The 20,425-nt window shown below is 41.2% G+C and overlaps 1 protein-coding gene across 3 annotated transcripts in view; it reads right to left on the minus strand.

Annotated features, from left to right (window-relative positions):
* LOC126984663 (WD repeat-containing protein 19-like) overlaps window positions 1-18,734 on the minus strand; it is a 161,769-nt gene extending 143,035 nt beyond the window's left edge. Inside the window, exons 1-3 of one of the 3 annotated variants that reach the window (XM_050838552.1) lie at window positions 18,593-18,734; window positions 15,735-15,923; window positions 11,362-11,844 (exon numbers count right to left, since the gene is read on the minus strand). In XM_050838552.1, coding sequence (XP_050694509.1) covers window positions 11,362-11,376 — 15 coding nt within the window. In that variant the 5' untranslated portion in view covers window positions 11,377-11,844; window positions 15,735-15,923; window positions 18,593-18,734. Of the gene's footprint in view, window positions 1-11,361; window positions 11,845-15,734; window positions 15,952-18,592 lie in introns of those variants that run through there. The other 2 variants (XM_050838560.1, XM_050838559.1) reach the window with 2 other exon arrangements.
* Between the last annotated feature and the right edge of the window lie 1,691 nt (window positions 18,735-20,425).

Here is a 20,425-nt window from a genome sequence, read left to right on the forward strand (position 1 = left end):
GAATCTCATCTGTGTTTTCAACTTTCCATTTATGGACTTATAAAACAGTTTTGGCTGGTCTTTGCACTTATCTACAATATTTTTCTCAAAATTCCTTTTCTCTTCTTACTTTGACATAAGCATTCTTTTTCCTTTTGTACTCATTCCATAGATCCATCCTCCTATTTTTTCTCCATTTGTTCCATGCCTTCTCCTTATCCTACTTGGCGTCTACACACTTTCTACTATACCACTCTACTCTTGGTTTCTGTCCTTTCATCCTTGGTATCCACTTTTCCACTCCTTCGTTGTAAATCCGTAGAAAGATAGCCCATTTTTCCTCCACATTTTCAGCCTCAAAAAAAGGTATCCCATTGTGCTTCCTCAAAATGTTTCCCAAGTTGTTCAAAATTTGCCTTATTGAAGTTAAACCATTCTTTCCTGTAGTCCTCATTCCTGATTATTTTACCTCCTTCTCGTAATATGTACTCTTTAAGTACGTGATCGCTCTTCCTTATAGGGCTCTTATAGTTCATCTCCTCTATGGTATCTGGCTCCCTGGTGATTATCAAGTCCAATCTAGATGGCTCTTCTTCTCCTCTGAATCTCGTATTTTCCTCTACCCTCTGTGTAAGGACGTTATCTATAACCAATTCCAAAACCTTGTTCCCCCATGAAGCTTCACTTCCTTCCGTTGACCGGTTTTCCCAAGACACTTCCTTACAATTAAAATCTCCCATTATCAGAGTCTTATCCTTCTCCTCCAGCAATCTCCTTAGGCAATCCAATGTATCATCCAGCTTCTTCTTGTACAATTCTTCTGTCCATGAATTGTTTTTTGGAGGGACATACACCACTACGATATTTCTGCAACCTCCCTTTTGCAGTCTTATTCCCACACTCAAGACCTCCGCCTCCCCTTCACCATAGGTGACACCCTCCACTGTCCATTCTTTTTTCAACAATAGCATCACTCCTCCTCCTTGTTTATTTTCTCTATTTCTCATCCATACATTATATTTACCATCCCCTAAGTTAAATGCATCTATGCTACCAGTCAATTTGGTTTCCGTAATCCCCATAACATCTGGTTTTTCCTTGCTCAGGAAATCTCCTATTTCTAACATTGACAATATTAACCCTTTCACAGTAGTGTATGCCACCTTCAAGCTGTATCCCCTTCCCTTCTGTACCACTTCCTTAGGTCCATGTCTATCACTCTCCAGAAAAACATCTTTCTTTCCTCTTCTGACCTTGCTTCATTCTTTTCATTAGCTTGATTCTTCAATTCTCTTATCGTGTTCCTTTCCTCCACACTTCTGTCCTTTCTTACCCAGACTTTTTTGTAGGTCTCTGTTCTTGCTAACTTCCATGACTTTCCCACCACTTCTGCAGCCACTTAATTGCGACCTAAATCTAATTTTAGCTGGTCGTTGGGCTCCTTCTTCATACTTTCCAAGCCTGAATACTTCTTCGATCTCCCCTACCAGCTCATGACCTTCTTCCTGAATTGCTTCAATTACTTGCTCCACTGCCTTCCTTTCTTTCTTTTCCCCTGTATGTCTGATCGGCATGTGCTCTTCATTAATGCTCACCACTACTACAGACTTTTTTTTTTTTCAACCGTGTCCCTCACCATTTCTGTTTTTTCTTTTATCACCTTGATCACCTTTTCAGTTATAGCTTCATCCTTAGCCTTGACTTGCTCCTCCACAAATTTCTTAAAGCTAACATTCTCCTTTTCTTGTTCCTCCTTCCAGACTTTATGCATTTCCTTAAATTTTTTGACTTTAACCTCTGTATCCTCTGTCTTCTTCTCATTCAACGTTACCTGCTTGTGCAGGTCATTGTATGCATTTTTCCAAACATTTTTCTCCGTCTTTAGGACGTCAACCTCTCTCTCCAACGTCCCCATTCTGTCCTTCATTTCTTCATCTCCCTTTCCAAGTCAATAAGTCTCCTCAACATTACGTCTCTGTGCCTATCCACGTCTTCCGAGAAACCTTCAAAATCACTGTCCCTTGTCTTGGCTCCCCTGCTTATCGGTATAAACAAACCCGGCGGTGGCGACGTTCCTGTCGCCCCGCCTTCTCCTCGCTCATCATTCAGTGTTATTCACTGCTCTCAGCCTTCAATACTTCGGGACAGCACAGCTCCCACCTTAATTTCCACGTCTAGGGTTTAGTTCCCGCGCAGCTTAATGGTACAGGTAACTCTCGATTTACGCGAGTATTGTGTCCTCGAAGGGGTCGCGTAAATCAAAAACACTGTAAATCAAATAAGAGGTAGGTTTGAAGATCTCTATCGAAAAATAAATATTCACTTCATTCAGTGGAGAGAGAGAGAGAGAGAGAGAGAGAGAGAGAGAGAGAGAGAGAGAGAGAGAATATCCATATCACCGAGATATCAACTCAGGCTCTCAGTCTCAGCCTCACTCATGTGAGGAAGAAATGAGGGACTGGGACACCATGAGCGACTGGCTAGTATTGGTACCGGTACCGGTACCATAACGTATAGTTAGTACCGTTAGTACCGGTACCTGCCCACCCCTATTGTTGAGTAGCGTGGCAGCGTGGGTACTGTATTGTTGTTCAAGTGATTCGCGGGAAGAACTGAGCTCAGCTGTGTGGCCGCGGCGCCGTGTGAGTCCAGTTGCGTGAGACATCTGGTGGCCACTACATAAAATATCGCGTATAAGTGAAAAAAAACTGTAAATTAAGCATTTATTTGGATTTTGGATCCCACGTTATTTCAAAAATGCGTAAACCAAACTCGCATAAATCGAGAGTTACCTGTAGTATGAAGACACGTCGGGGGTTCAGCAGTGGCCGTGTGTGTGTGTATTTACCTATTTGTAGTCTACAGGGCCCAGGCTAAGCTCTAATAGTCCCATTTCCATATCTACATTCATCCAGCCTTTCCTTCATTTGATGGACACTGCTCGCCTCCACCACCTCTTCCCGCAAGCTGTTCCATGTGTCAGCACTTCTATGTGGAAAACTATACTTTTTCAAGTCACTCAAACAGGTTCCTTTATTTAGTTTCTTTCCATGTCCTCTCAGCCCCTGCGTTCTTGCAGTAGAGATCATCTCTATCCACCTCACCAAACTTATTTACCAACTTATAAAGTGTGATCAGATCTCCTCTCTCCCTTCTTGTTCCAGTGTCAAATCCATCTACCTCAATCTGTCTTCATACATCATATTCGAGAGTTCTGGGACCATTTTAGTTGCAATTCTCTGTATCCTTTTCAACTTTCTGATATCCTTCTTTTTGTGAGGTGACCACACAACTGCAGCATATTCAAGTTTTGGTCTTATCAGTGTTGTTATAATTTTCTTCATCATTTTTTTGTCCATATAGTGGAATGATACCCTTATATTTTGCATCATCCTGCAGGTTTCTCCAAATAACTTGTTTATATGCTTTTCTGGGGATAGTGTGTCTTGCATCGTTACTCCCAAGTCTTTTTCTTCATGTACCATCTTTAAGTTTCCTTCTCCCATCCTGTATGTTTTCCTTAGTCTTTTTTTACTTTTCCCCATTTCCTTAACATGGCATTTGTTTACATTAAATTCCATCTCCCATAACTGGCTCCATCTATACACTCTACCCAGGTCTTTTTGCAGCTCTTCACAGTCTTTCTCTGTCTTCACTTTTCTTATTAACTTTGCATCGTCTGCAAAAAGGCTCATAAAATTTTTATACCCATCAGCATATCATTTATATATATATATATATATATATATATATATATATATATATATATATATATATATATATATATATATATATATATATATGAACATTATTGGTGCCAGAACTGAGCCCTGAGGAACTCCACTCTCTACTCTTCTCCAATTTGATTTGTCTTCTCTAATCACCATTCTCATTTCTCTTCCTGTTAAGTAATCCTTCATCCACTTGATCTTTCTGCCCATTTCTGTAGTTTCCAGATTAACCTTCTGTGCGGAACATTGAAGCCTTTTTCAAATCAAGATATACACAATCAGCCCAACCTTCTCTCTCTTGCACCACGTCTATTGCTCCTGAGTAGAAACATAGTAAGTTGGTGACACACAATTTCCCTTTTCTAAATCCAAACTGTCCTTTATTTATCATGTTTTCCTTTTCTAAATGTTCAACCCATTGTTTTTTATTATACTTTCACAAATCTTTCACATTACGTTTGTTAAAGAGACTGGTCTATAATTTAATGGTTCAGTTTTATCTCCACTTTTATAAATTGGTACAGTGTTTGCTCTCTTCCACTCTAAGGGCACTTTTCCTGTATTTATAGAACATGTTATTATGTCATAAAGTGTCTCCAATAATTCATTTCTACACTCTTTTAGCACTTGACTTGAGATTTCATCCTGTCCCATTGCTTTCTTCCATCTAAAGTTTTCATCAGCTTCAACAGTTTCCCTTTCTCAACCTTTACATAATTAGTTTCTCTTCATTACAATTTTCAAGCCCTGAGTCACAGTAGGTCTCTTTCGTAAATACTTTATGAAAATTTTTATTTAATATTTCTGCAATTTCTTCGTCCTTTTCGTAGAATACATTTTTTCCTTTTAGCCTTTCCACTCCTTCATTTCTTTTTAACTTCCCATTTATGAATTTGTAAAACATTTTTGGTTCTTCCTTACAACTACAAACTATTCTTTTTTCAAATTTAGCTTCCTCTTCTCTCCTTATTTTCACATATTCATTTCATTCTTTTTTTATATTTGTCTCTGTCATTCTTATTTGGTCTTTTCTTTAAATTCCTCCATGCTTTATTTCTGTTTCGTCTTGTTGTTTCACACCTCCATCCAAACCATGTTTTCTCTCCTTTAGTTTTTACTGTGTAGTATGGAACATATATCTCTATATCTCTGTTGTAAATATTCATAAAAAGACATATTTCTTTTGAATATAGTACTCCTCTTCATATCACTCCAGTCTACCCCAGCGAAGAAAGTCTTGAGTCCAACGTAATCTGCCTTTGCGTAGTTTTTCCTTTTTTCCTTATATGCCTCATCTCAATACTCATATCCTTCCAAAGTTTTCATCTCTAATAGCTCATGGTCGCTCTTTCCTAAGGGCCACTCATGACTGACTCCTTCATCTAACTCTAACATTTTTATGTGAAAATTAGGTCTAGTCTTGATGGTTCATCATTCCCTCTCAGCCTTGTTTCTCCTTCAACCCACTGCGTCAACAGGTTATCTGTTGCCAGCTTCAATAGTTTACTTCCCCAGGTATTTTTTCCACCCTTTGTTGCATAGTCTTCCCATTTCACCTCTGTGTGTGTGTATTTATTTATTTAGCACTGATCTGACTCTCTTTTCTGCCCCATCCTTCTCATTTCACCTTCTGTGTGTGTGTGACAAGTATGGACATGACCTTACCTGAGTCAGGTCATGTCCTAACCAAAGCCCTGACCTGACTCTCCTTTCTGACCCTCCCTCCCCACACCCTTCTCCTTGGTTTCGTCATCTCTATCTCACCTTTCATGAGAGGGGCTCATAACCAGAGTGAAGCTACATACCTCCTCTTGAGTCGTGGGCTCGCGTGGTATTGAGGCTGCGCCGAGTTGAACCAAATGCGACAGGGAGGAGGCGGTGGGAAGTTCGAACACGGTTAACGTGTTAATTAATAAGTCTCTCTCTCTCTCTCTCTCTCTCCTTGCCATAGCCACAACGTTTGGAGGAAAACGTCCAGTGTGATACTACCTTTTGGTAGCGTGCGTGACGCCGATGGTAAGTAGGCATGACCCGTACCTGTCAAAGCAGCGCAAAACTCGGGGTGATAATGCACGTGTCAGGATGGTAAGAATTTAGGACTAACCGCGAAACTCGAGGATCACGAAACTCGGATAGCGCAAAACTCGAGAGGGTACTGTAGTTTCATCGTGCATAGAGTTTAACGACTATTTGAGAGACAAAGAACCTGATATTGTGGGGTTGATGGAAACTAAGTTGTGTGACCCAATTGAAGTGGTGGGGATTGGAGAAGGTGCATACATGGAGGAGAGACAGAGGGAGAAAACAGGGAGGAGGTGTGATGTTGATGGTAAAAAAAGGCATTAGGATGGAGAAGGTGATTGAGGGTGAAGGCTTGGCAGAGGTGTTGAAAGTGAAAATTGTAGGAGCTGAAGGAAGAAGGAAACATTATGTAGTAGGTCTTCGTTCTAATTTTCATTCTGTGGAACACCATCTCTCCTCCTCTAAACCTCACCTTCTCTTCCTCACCGAAACACAGGTTTCTGAGGCTACTGACAGCAACCTCTACTCTGTTCCTTCCTACTATCTCTATCCTAAATTTCAATCTAAAGCTGGATGTTGCGCCTACGTGCGCAACGACATCACTTGCTCTCGTCCCCACGACCTTGACACTTCTGAATTTTCCACCATCTGGCTAAGACTTCATTGTCATTCTATTATTAAATACATCTGTGCTGTTTATCTCTTGCCTAACTCTACTAACTATGTAAAATTCTTTGACTATTTGAACTCTAAAGTGGAGCACATCTTGACTCACTCTCCCTTTGCTGAAATCTCTTTCTTGGGAGATTTCAATGTTCACCACCAGCTTTGGCTTTCATCCTCTTTCACTGACCAGCCTGGTGAACAAGCCTACAACTTTGCTCTCCTCAACGACCTAGAGCAGTTGGCTCAGCACCCTACTTGTATTCCCAACCGTCTTGGAGACAGGCCCAACATTCTAGACCTCTTCCTTACCTCTAATCCTTCTGCTTACTCTGTCAAACTTTCCTCTCCATTGGGCTCCTCCGATCATAACCATATTTCTGTATCCTGTCCTATTGCTCCTGTACATCCTCTGGACCCACCGAAGAGGCGATGCTTCTGGCATTTTGCTTCAGCTCGGTGGGCCGACCTGAGGATGTACTTTCCCGATTTCCTGTGGAATGATTACTGCTTCCAGGAGAGAGACCCCTCTGTGTGTGCTCAGCGCATCACAGAGGTGATTGTCTCTGGAATGGAGGCATACATTCCACGTACTTTCTCTACTCCTCATGCTAAAAAGCCTTGGTTTAATCATGCTTGTTCTCATGCTATTAAAGATAGAGAGGCAGCTCACAAAAGGTTCCAGAGCCTTCGAACTCCCGCTAACTTTGATCTTTACATTTCAGCCCAGAATCATGCCAAATCTATTCTCCGACTTACCAAAACTTCTTTCATTAATAGAAAATGTCAACACCTTGCTTCTTCTAATTCTTCCCGTGACTTCTGGCATCAAGCCAAAAATATCTCCTCCAATTTCACTTCTTCCTCTTTCCCTTCTCTCCTTAACTCTGATGGCAGCACTGCCATCTCATCTGTCTCTAAAGCTGCCTACTCATCCCCCCTCTGACTCCTTTGTGCCTGTTATTAAGATTCTTCCAAATGATATTTTCTATGCCCTCTCTGGCCTCAACTCTCAGAAGGCTTATGGACCTGATAGAGTGCCTCCTATTGTCCTTAAAAACTGTGCTTCTGTGCTAACACCCTGCCTGGTCAAACTCTTTCGTCTCTGCCTATCAACATCTATCTTTCCTTCCTGCTGGAAGTATGCCTTTGTACAGCCTGTGCCTAAGAAGGGTGACCGTTCCAATCCCTTAAGCTACCGCCCTATAGCTTTACTTTCCTGTCTATCTAAAGCTTTTGAATCAATCCTTAACCGGAAGCTTCAAAAGCACCTTTCCACTTCTAACCTTCTATCTGATCGCCAGTATGGATTCCACAAGGGGCGTTCTACTGGCGATCTTCTTGCTCTCTTAACTGACTCTTGGTCACCCTCTCTTAGCCGTTTCGGTGAAACTTTCTCTGTTGCACTAGACATATCGAAAGCCTTCGATAGAGTCTGGCACCAGTCTTTGCTTTCTAAACTGCCCTCTTTCGGAGTCTATCCCTCTCTCTGTTCCTTTATCTCCAGTTTCCTTTCCGGCCGTTCTATCTCTGCAGTGGTAGACGGTCACTGCTCTTCCCCTAAACCTATCAACAATGGCGTTCCACAGGGCTCTGTCCTATCACCCACTCTCTTCCTGTTATTCATCAATGATCTTCTTTCCATAACAAACTGTCCTGTCCACTCATACGCCGATGACTCCACTCTGCATTATTCAACTTCTTTCAATAGAAGACCCTCTCAACAGGAAGTACACAAATCCAGACTGGAGGCTGCAGAATGCTAAACCTCAGACCTTGCTATCATTTCTGATTGGAGCAGAAGGAACCTTGTGTCCTTCAATGCCTCAAAAAACTCAATTTCTCCACCTATCAACTCGACACAATCTTCCAAACACCTATCACCTATTCTTCGACAACACTCAGCTGTCACCGTCTTCAACACTAAACATCCTTGGTCTATCCTTAACTCAAAATCTCAACTGGAAACTTCATATCTCCTCTCTCGCTAAATCAGCTTCCTCGAGGTTGGGTGCTCTGTATCGCCTCCGCCAGTTCTTCTCCCCCGCGCAGTTGCTATCCATATACAGGGGCCTTGTCCGCCCTCGTATGGAGTATGCATCTCACGTGTGGGGAGGCTCCACTCACACGGCTCTTCTGGACAGAGTGGAGTCTAAGGCTCTTCGTCTCATCAGCTCTCCTCCTCCTACTGATAGTCTTCTACCTCTTAAATTCCGCCGTGATGTTGCCTCACTTTCTATCTTCTATCGATATTTCCACGCTGACTGCTCTTCTGAACTTGCTAACTGCATACCTCCCCCCTCCCGCGGCCCCACTGCACATGACTTTCTACTCATGCTCATCTCTATACTGTCCAAACCCTTTATGCAAGAGTTAACCAGCATCTTCACTCTTTCATCCCTCACGCTGGTAAACTCTGGAACAATCTTCCTTCATCTGTATTTCCTCCTGCCTACGACTTGAACTCTTTCAAAAGGAGGGTATCAGGACACCTCTCCTACCGAAATTGACCTTTCTTTCAGCCACCTCTTTTGATTCTTTTTTGGGAGCAGTGAGTATCGGGCTTTTTTTATTATTATTGTTTTTTTTTGTGTGCCCTTGAGCTGTCTCCTTTGTTGTAGAAAAAAAAAAGGGGGGATGTGCCCCAAAGAACAAACGCATGGAAGTTGCGAGAAAATGAACAAATGATACAAGACACGGTGAGTTGCCTGGATGGAATGTTGAGGGAGTGTGAGAGAATAATTATAATGGGTACTTTCAACGGCAAGGAGGTGGAATTGGAGGATTGGCAGATGCAGGGAGCAGACGAGTCATGGGAAGGAAGATTCCTACAACTGGCAATGGAACATGTGCTGACTCAGTGGATCAAGGAACATACCAGATTCGGGAATGAAAGAGAGGCATCAAGACTAGACCTGGTATTTAGTAAGGAGCTGGAAATAATAGAAAATCTTAAAGTAGATTGTCCAATAGCGAAGAGTGACCATGCGGTTGTGGAATTTGAAGCATCAGAAAAGAGAACGATTGACCGAAAAGAGGATCACAAAATCGGGAGAAGCAACTACTGTAAGGCAGACTTGTTAGCATGAGAACTTTTTTTGAAAATGGAAATTGGAGTGGGCTGTACAAAGCCAAGAGAACACAGAATAAGTGGGAGGAGTTTTTAAGCTATACAAGGAAGCCGAAAATAGATATGTCCCTAAGGTAACCAAAAGGGATGTTGGTAAAAAGGAGTGGTTTAACAAAAGATGCAAGGCAGCTAGAAAGAGAAAAGAGGAAGCTTGGAAAAGATGGAGGAGACGAAGAAGAATCAACTCGTGGAATGATTTCAAACAAGTAAGGAATGAATATACAAAGATTAGAAGAGAAGAAAAAAGGAAATATAAAAAAGATATAATTAACAAGTACAAAGACCAACCCAAACTATAGACATGTGAACTGCTAATTAAAGAATAGAGAAACAATCGATAAACTGAAAATGGATGAAACTGCATATGAGGACCCAGCAGAGATGGCAGAGGTGATGAACAACAGCTTCCATAGAGTTTTCACAAAAGAAGGAGATTTTGTACAACCCCCGGGCCAGGAAAGAGGAAGGGTTATGCAGAAGATACAGCTGACGGTGCAAAAGGTCAAGAAAAGTTTGGACAAGCTGGATGTAAAAAAGGCGACGGGGCCGGATGGAGTATCAGGGTGGATCTTGAAAGAATGTAGTGAGCTACTTGCAGAGAAACTGCACTCCCAGTAGACTACAAATAGGTAAATACAATGCACATTACATTAGCTACTCTCGGTCAGTTCCCACTACACTATGATTCACATTACGACCACAGATTTGGCCTAACCTTTTTGTTTTTGTTTGTTTGTTTAGCATGAATAGGACTTTCAGATCTCATAGATGACAGGTTGTCCTTAATAAAAGGATAGACCTGGCAACCCTATGTTGAGTTCTGAGCAGCATAGCACAGATTCAGTACTGAGACAAGAGTGGAGACACACACAAGTATATTAAAGGAGTCCGACTCGCCCGGTACAGCATGTGCCATTGGGTACGTCTTCTATGACAACGTCTTGTAATTTATCTTATTAATTTAGGTTAATAATCCACATTTCCACAAGAAAAATCCATATTGATTTTTTTTTTTTTTTTTTTTTTTTTAATGTGTTCCCACAAGAGCTCACAGAAAAACTTGCCTCTAAAACAAATTTGTGGAAATATCCCATAAAGTGGCAACAATATTCTAGTAGTGCAGCCAAGTACTTTATATGAGAATTCATTACATAAAGGAGTTGGAATCAGAGATATTTCGACCACCCCGGCCCCGACCAAAAGTCAGCAACTGTGATGACTCTGAATCCAACTCCGACTCCACGTCCCTCCATTCATCCTCCCATTTTTTCACCAGAGATTAATATCAGTACCATATTATTATTCCTTCATTTGAGCATCTCCAAGAATGAGGCTATTTTTTCTAATAAGTTTTGATATGTTCTCTGTAGCATATTTGCAGTTTCTCTTGTAAGCCACTTGCACTCACACTGGAGTAGGGGAAAAGCATAAAAATAATAATAATAATAGTTTTGAAAGAAATAGTCATTAGATTCATTAAAAATATTATCAAATTCTGTCAGAAAAATGTAGTTTTGTCAGTGGCAGTCATGATGACATTTAGTTAATTAAGCAGGAGGGGTTTGTTGATTTACATATTTATCTTAGTTGGAAAACTTAATTTCCAAAGAAACTGAAGGGCAGATTAACTCATAACACACATCCTTTTCCTAAACACAAATGTTCTTAGAAAATTCACATGGTATGTTACATAGTACAAAATTATATTAGAGCATTTCAAATATGTACAAAAAAAATCAACTAACAGCATAGGGAGTCATCATGGAAAGGGGTGAAGATATGCATTCTTTCAGAAACTTTAAACCAAACTGTTTTTGTGAGTGCTTGGTTAATTACCTTGTAGGAGCCCATACTGTTGAATTTAGTACAGAGAGGCAGGGGACTTTGTAACAGAGCAGACCCAAATGATACAGCCAGTCAAACGCTTCGGTTTACAAATCTTGAACTTCACCAGCTAAAGAAGGGTCTGTGCTGGCTGTCAAGCTATAACCAGAGTAATGACCATGGAGTACCCTTCCAGTGTCTCTATGGCTTATTTTCCATTTTAAGCAGCAAGTCACAATTTCACAAGAACAGGGAGGACCACTACAAGGAGAGTCATCACAAAGAAAGATTCATTAAATGTTACGTTTTCTTTAGACCTCTGATGCCTTGAAATGCTTTTTAGGTTTCTCTCCTTTGTCTTCCTTCCTTTGTTTCACTGATTTTTTTTCTTCTGTAGTTTCCAGCTTTCAACTAAGGATTTGGTCTTAGTTTGATAGTCATTCAATCAATATTGACTACACCCTTTATAATGGGTTGCTCCCTCAGGTCACCGACCTGAAAGAAAGAAAGATAAGATTTAGTAATATTATGGAGGAAGGACATTTTTTGAAGTCTACTTTACACAGTATGTACCACCCTGACATTCTCTAAATATTCCTTTATACATTCTCTCACTTCATTGGTTCCTCCATGTAAAATACTTAACTCTAACCAAACTTCATCACAAATTTTAATTCCCCTCTGACAACCTATTCCTATTTCCTGCATTAGTACCTGTATCATAACTTCTCTCATTCCTGGGACACTCTAGCAACATGCCATCACCTTAAAAAAAAAACTGCCTAAGTCTTTTCCTACTTTTCAGAAAATAGAAAAAAAACTCACTTTCTCATTTGGCTTATGATAGAGGGAGACAAGGTAAGTTTTAGAACACATAAAGCATGAATGACAAAGGTAACTATACCAAGATGTGCATCACATGATGAACAACTAACTGATTTAGCCACTCAGTGCAAGTGGAAGTGTCACACTACTGAATCTTTCAAGAAGACAGCTGTTTGGATGTGTAATGACTGTTGAGAGATTATAGGAGCATGATAAAGAGACTGGACAAGAAAAATGGTCAAAGCAGAGGAAAACAAGGCTCTGAGATATGAGTATGCTGAAGACAGTGAAAGCCATGGAAGGAAAAATAGGGAAAAAAGTGATTGATAATGTATTAGATCTATATAATGTTCTAGTGGAAACAACAGCAATGATAGTAGAGGAGATCAAGGAGATACAAGAAAAGGAAGAATAGTTTGATTGTATATAGCTTAGAGAAAAACAATAATGAAGCAATTCAAATATATAAATTAATAGATGAGAAAGAGCTATCAAATATTAAAGAAATGAAAATGGAAGAACCAGTTAAAATAAAAGATGTATTGCATAAATGATTATGTAAGTATTAATAGTAGAGCAAAGGGCCTGTGACATGATTTTTCAAGTCAATCCACCTGAAAGTCATGAATCTCATTGTCACATAAAATCTGTAATATTAAATTCTAAAAGAAAATGCCCCACCCTCCACCAGACATACAGTTTTACTACAGTGAAGCCCTATGACTAGTGTTTTTCTAACCGGTGAGATCAAGTCTAGCGATAGGATAGCAATAGTTCCAAGTTTCATGACTTACGATCAAAGCTACAAAACTAGCGAAAATATTCCAAATGGCTGGGAGGAATGAGTGAGCAAGTTGTGTCAAGATGGCCTGAGAAGTCATTGCGCAGGAAGGGTGGGTACCTCCACCCTGTGTTCAGTTGACCTTTAGCCATGCAACCTTGGGCAACATTACTCAAAGTAGCTATCAAGTTTTACTAAGATGGCAGTATTAGCCAAATATTCCACTGAGTCATTGTTTTGAAGTTTGTGCAGGTGTGGTCAGTTTGACAGTTTGATGTGCTAGGTGTGAGTGAGATGCATGCATGTAAAAGGTAGTGGTGCGTGGGGGGGTGGAAGTGAGGGTGGGGAGAGGCTGTGGGAGGGTGTGGAGGGAGGAGTAGTGTGGGCAGGGGTCAAGGGGGGAAAGGGGAGACAGGGGTGTGTGCTGTTGGCCTCCCCAAGAGTGTGGGCGAGATTGGATGGGCATGAGTGGTGTGGTTGGAGGATAGTGTGGATGACAGGGAAGATAGGGATAGTAAGGTAAGCATGGGTGTGTGTATATGCGCCAGGTTATGAATGGTAAGGGGAGGAAAGGCATGAGTGAGATGAGGAGATTTTGGGAGGACTTAGGACAGTGTTTAAAAACTTTGAAAGTGAAAGAAGAATTCTTGTGTTAGGAGATATGAATGCAAAAGTTGGAAACAGGGAGATTGGTGGTGTGGTTGGGAAATGGGGTGTGGATGGAGTGAATGATAATGGACAATACCTTGTGGATGTTTGTGCTGAGAGGGGTCTGTTCTTGGCAAACACCTACTTCCAGCACAAACTAATTCATAGGTATACATGGGCAAGGGGTGACATGAGGAGTGTAATAGATTATATAGCTGTGGCTACGAGGTTGCCACAGGATGTAGTGCATGCAAAGGTGGTGAGAGGAATGTATGGTGGATCTGATCACTTCACGGTAGTAGCTAAAATTAGAATGAAGGAAAAATGGGAATTCAGGGGGAATGGGAATAAGGAAAAGGGTAGGAAGGAACTAGAAAGTGGGAAATTGCATGACAGTGGCCACAGGGAGGGGGGATATATATAGGACGAAAGTGGAGGAAATACTTGGAAGAGCAAGAGCACAGAAAGAACACAGTGAAGGAGTGAATGAGGTTTTTAAGAGTTCTGTGGTCAGAGCAACTGAGGAAGTAGTCAGGTATATGTCGTGTGGAAAAGGAAAGAAAGGGAGTGCATGGTGGACGGATGAGATAAAAGAGGCAGTTGAGGAGAAAAGAAGGAACTACAATAAAATGTTACAGAGAAATATGATGGAAGAGGTGAGAGGGAGATGGGAGAGAAAGTACAGGGAGAGTAAGATGTTGGTAAAGAGATTGGTTAGGGAAAGTAAAGCGAGTGGATCAGGATTTGGGTAGGAAAATTTCAGCAAAATACCAGAACATAAAACTTTTCTGGAAAGAAGTTAAAAGAGAAATAGGGGGAGAAAAGAATGACATTTGTGGCATGAAGAGGAAAGATGGGTGCTTGTGAGAGGGAATGAGGAGATAAGGGAGGTATGGAAGCAGCACTTTGAAACTGTAATGAATGAGAGTGTGGGAGGGAGAGCAGAAGTGACTAGTGCAGGAATAAAGATCAATTATAATACAATGTACTTAACACAATATTAATAATGTTACCTTATGTAAGGATGGTGATGTTACCAAAACTCTGATACCTTTCCACAGTATTTATTTCAAACAAGTCCCTATGCAAATGTATATTAGGTAATTCAAATTGATATATAATATTATGACATAAACTGAAGTACCGGTATTTGCTTCAGCTTTGAAACTACAAAAAAAATCGATATATCACTTAATATTACAACCAAGAAAATGTATTTTAATCTGCTAACTGTTTCTCATGCAAATCATTATTTTGTGAGAGGGTGGAAGGGGAGGACAGAGAAAACTAGTGATTTACATCAAAATCAATTAGAAGATCTAGTCACAACACAAAAACTTTCCAGAATAAAAATAAAAGTTTCTCCTAAAAATCTGAGGATACTCTTAACTTAAAATTTACCCTTCAGCATACTCTTTCTCTTGACATTTACTTATTTTTAACCCAAATCATCTTCGATAGCTTCACACCTACCTAACTCTAGCTCATTAAAAGTTATATACATGTTCTATTTTGACCCCCCAAAAAAGGAAAATTGTAGATTAGCATAGCCTACTGCTTAGACAGCAGTGGCACAGCATATTACACATATTCATTGTAAACAATTAGTAAACTTAACAACTATAAAATCACTAAATCTAACAACCCAACCTAACCTGACTATATCTAACCTGCCCCCTCACTACTTAGTAGATGCAATGTCCTCTACTGCACTCATAAACTTTATACATCAAGAGTTTGACGTCATGATCTTGATAATAATGCGCAGGGCACCAGTATAGGTGCATAACACGCATACAAACATGTCAGTTTTCTGCAAGCTAAGTTATTCTATTGCATTCAGAGAAATAAAGTACAACACAATGACAGTATTAACTTTACGCGATGGCCACGTTTATTTCCATATTAGCCAAAAAATAAATCATACTCCACCTTTCCTACAGTTTTCATTCCTTTCAATGCCTATCAACTTGTTACCTAAACTGACAGCCATCCTTTCCTAGAGCTGGGTTTCGGTGACCCCTTGCAAATGACAATTCCCACTCACTTATTTCCTTTGAGATAACCTCTGCTCCCCTGCTCCCCATCCCCTAACATTCGGGCCTGCAAGACATATCACCTCAGCACTAACCTCAGACCCGCGTCCGCGCTCCGCGCCTCAGCATTTCTCTGACAGGAATGTTGTTTACAAAGCGCCGCGCTCGTCCTCACCACAGAGTTATATACCTAGAGCGCGCGCTCCCGTGTTGTGGGGTTGGCGGCGGGTGAGGCAAGCTACCCTGGTGCGGCAGCCATCTTGGGGAGCCCACTTTCCCTCACTCTGTGGTGGTGGTTTTGATGGTGGTGGTGGTGGTCACTGGCGGATTTGGGGGGGGGCCATGGGGGCCATGGCCCCCCCCCCAGGAGCTATGGTGGCGCCCTTAGGAGCTATGGTGGCGCCCCTAGGAGACCAAATAATTAAAATTTAAATTGGAATACATAATATTCCTTGGCATTGATCGATAGGAAAATATTATGTTCCATTAAAAAAAAGGCTGGACTGAGCTCTCTCATTCCTAGTATTGTGAGTGACAAGTCATGGGAGGATGTACAACCTGCATTTGTCAAATATGGCCCACTGATGAAAGATAACCCAATAGAATCTTCTGTAAGAGACGAGTTCAAGATTTGGCAGAGGCATTGGTCATCATGTGAGAAAAAACCTACAACAGTAGTGGCAACAATCAATGAGTGTAAGGGTATGGAAGCTGTATTTCCCAATATGCTGACTCTACTAACTCTCTTAGCCACACTCCCTGTGTCAACTTGTGAGGCAGAGAGGATGTTCAGCAAGGTTGACCGTACGTGCTCTGCTATCAGGAGCACAATGTCCGAAGAGAGATTGGAGGCCCTTGTTCTGCTCCAAACACATCGCAATCGTCTTCCTTCTACAGAAGCTGTAATAGATAGGTATTCCATGTCGCTTTAAGGAAATTATCATTTACCTTGTAGAGTCTTCATGAGACCCCAATTCATTGCAGACTGCATGGTAACACTGGTTGCTTATGAGTTGAGTTACGAGATTCATTACATTCATTTGCTCAGAAGTCCAGAATAGCTTTTAATTTAATCTCAGTTCGGTTGTATTGATTAGGAGAAAGGAAACCTTAAGTTAGTTCTAGTCAGTCTACAATTTAACAAAACCCTATCCATTTTTCAATGCAAATTTTACAAAAAAATACGAATACTACTATTATCCCCTTCAAGCACTAAAATCTTCGTCATCTCTTTTCTGACCATTATTAGATCATTTTATTCAGATTTGAAAGAGTATATTAAAGCCAGATTGAAAGGTATATTTCTTTGATTAGAAGAATTTCCTTGGGCAACTGTACATGAATGATTTGTATATAAGCTGCCAACTGTAGGGATTTGGTGCCAGGTGCCCTGCATTATATTCTTAGTTACTACTACAGTATATTTTGATTTTACTGATTGATTGTACGTTTAACTATCATAATCATTCATCCAATAACATTTTCAAATGGATTCAGATACTAGTAAAATCCATGGAATAATTACTCATTGAAAGTATGAAAACTTGCAAGTAAAATTATTTATGTTTTAAATTTTCATTAACTATTATTGATGTTTACTTCTATAAATATTTTTGATTAGCAAGTATTTTTTTTTTACCTATTTCAATCTTCTTGTGAAAAAAATATCAAATGAACTTTCTAAATAGCAAAACACTTATTGTTAAAACACAGGATTTTTTCTGAAAGGCCTTGCTCATGGTGCTACATAAAATACTTCAAAATCTCAAAAACCAGCTGATTGGGCTCGCTTCGCTCGCCTATCTCTCTCACCAAAAATTCAAAGCGCCCCTATCCTCTTTGGCCCCCCCCAGGAAACCTCCCTAGATCCGCCTATGGTGGTGGTGGTGATGGTGGTGGTGGTGATGATGGTGGTGGTGGTGGTGATAATGGTGGTGGTGATGGTGGTGGTGGTGATGGTGATATGATGATGATGATGATGATGGTGGTGATGGTGGTGGTGGTGGTGATAGTGGTGGTGACGGTGGTAGTAGTGATGGTGGTGGTGGTGATGATGGTGGTGGTGGTGGTGATGATGGTGGTGGTGGTGGTGATGATGATGATGATGGTGGTGGTGATGATGGTGGTGATGATGGTGGTGGGGTTGGTGGTGGTGGTGATGGTGGTGGTGATAATGGTGGTGGGGTTGGTGGTGGCGGTGATGATGGTGGTAATGGCCGGTGGTAGTGGTGGTGGTGATGATGGTGGTGATGGTGGTGGTGGTGATGATGGTGGTGATGATGGTGGTGATGATGGTGGTGATGGTGGTGATGATGATGATGGGGTTGGTGGTGGTGGTGATGATGGTGGTGATGGTGGTGGTGGTGATGATGATCGATGATGATGGTGGTGGTACGTGATAGTGGTGGTGGTGGTGGTACGTACATGATAGTGGTGGTGGTGGTGGTGGTACGTGATAGTGATGGTGGTGGTGGTGATGATCGATGATGATGATGGTGATACGTGATAGTGGTGGTGGTGGTGGTACGTGATAGTGGTGGTGGTGATGGTGGTGGTGGTGATGATCGATGATGATGGTGGTGATACGTGATAGTGGTGGTGGTGGTGGTACGTGATAGTGGTGGTGCTGGTGGTACGTGATAGTGGTGGTGGTGGTGGTGATGATCGATGATGATGGTGGTGATACGTGATAGTGGTGGTGGTGGTGCTGGTGGTACGTGATAGTGGTGGTGGTGGTGGTGAGAGAGAGAGAGAGAGAGAGAGAGAGAGAGAGAGAGTATAAAACCTGAGTTATGTCATATGTCACGTCTCTCTCTCTCTCTCTCTCTCAACCAACTCCTCCACCCACCACCATCAACATCACCACCACTACCGCTATAGCACCACCACCATCATCACCAACACCACCACCACCAACAACAACAACAACATCACCACCACCATCACCACCTACCTCCACTTTGAAGTTGCCGGCTGAAGCACAGAGTTGGCTGGACTGGGCTCCTAAAGATGGCGGCCGAGGTACTTCCGGTTGCCGCACCAGAGTGTCTGGCTCGCGCGCTCTAGGTACATAACTCTGTGGTCCTCACTCCTCACCACAGACCCCCCCCCCCTCCCTCCCATTCCACCCCTGACCTTTACATAAACGTTCAGACGTAATAATAATAATAATAATAACAATAATAATGATAATAATAATGTTCACGAAAGCATATATCCTCCTCTGGCGGCGGTCCAGCCGATGTTGCGAGAAATACCTCCTCGCAGATTAATTAAGTTGCATATGTAATGCGGGGAAAACTGAGAAATCGGTAACCTGTAATAACTGATCTGCTGCTTGTGAATCAGGTGGTTATGAACCAGATGTGGAGCTGGTGGCGTGACTACGCCTCGGCCGAAGGGCCGAATGATCACAGGTTAGTTTTTTTCATGGAGGATTGACGAGCAGAATTTTTCACCTGTATTGAGTGAGAGAACCAGTTGCTTCGAAACTCTTGCTGAACTGGCGGAACAGGCCAATTGGATGTTAACTAAACCACCGATAAATGCGTTCACTAGCCGCTGGCAGTGGGGGGAGGTGCATGATAAGCCGACTGTGTGAGGGGTGTCTCCCTCACACACCGTCTGGACCTCACCCCCACAGGTACGTTGAACCCAGCTCCTAGGGACCAATACTTAAGCTTGTTAGTGTGTTATCTTGATACAATGTTAATGTTACTTAAGAGTGAATTGTCTCACACACCGTCTGGACCTCACCCCCACAGGTTCCCTTGCATACTGACTGAGCTGGTACCTCACTTGTGTGTCCCTATGTAGTACGTGAACATCCCCTTTTGTGTGGGCTTATGATCACCCCCTTGGTATCTTAACCCCACACGAATACCTTCCCCCCATGATCATCTTTGTGAACACATATCGATCGGTGGTTGAAGGGATACATTTTATTGTATAATTATGCACCATAGAAACTTGAATAGGGTAGTTTTTGTTAGCTATGGCCAGGACTCTATATCTATATCTATCTATCTATCTATCTATCTATCTATATATATATATATATATATATATATATATATATATATATATATATATATATATATATATTATGAAATCACCCTTCTGGTGATTGGAATGATGAGTTGTAATCAGTGTTGTAAAGTAACTCGGTAAAAGCTCGCTACCATTACCAACAGAATGAGTTGTCAATAGCATTCTTAATTAACTTCAATAAGCTCGCTACCATTACCAACAGAATGATGAAGTGTAAATAATAGTTACTTAACTTCAATAAGCTTGCTACCATTATATATCAACATAATGTGAATAATCCTCATAATTTAACATTTGTGTTGCGTCACCCTAACAACTAGGAAGCACACTTCTAGTAAAAAATATTAAAAACAGTTGAAGTCAACACACTAGTGGCATAAGCGGTGGGATACTCATCATTATTTGCCTAAGTGCTTACTAATCACAGACCATGTGGAAATAGCTTTAATAGGCCATAGCCAAATTAGAAAACCGCTCACCTTTTAAGCGAGGATTGTTAAGGTTATTCCTGAGTGAAGCGCAAGTATACATTTCAGAGTGAAGAGCGAGTATGCAAATGCAGAGTTTTATTACTAAAGTTTAAAAATATTAATCATTATTATTCTTTGATTAAAATTTACTTACTAGACTTACATACTCATACTTTGTTTTACTAAATTTACCGGTCGGGCAAAAACTTGTGAATAGGCCACCTATTAAAAGTTAAATACGGTTTTAAGAATCTAGCGGAGTCTAA

This window comes from Eriocheir sinensis, chromosome 5, assembly GCF_024679095.1.
Source record: "Eriocheir sinensis breed Jianghai 21 chromosome 5, ASM2467909v1, whole genome shotgun sequence".
Lineage (NCBI taxonomy): Eukaryota > Metazoa > Arthropoda > Malacostraca > Decapoda > Varunidae > Eriocheir > Eriocheir sinensis.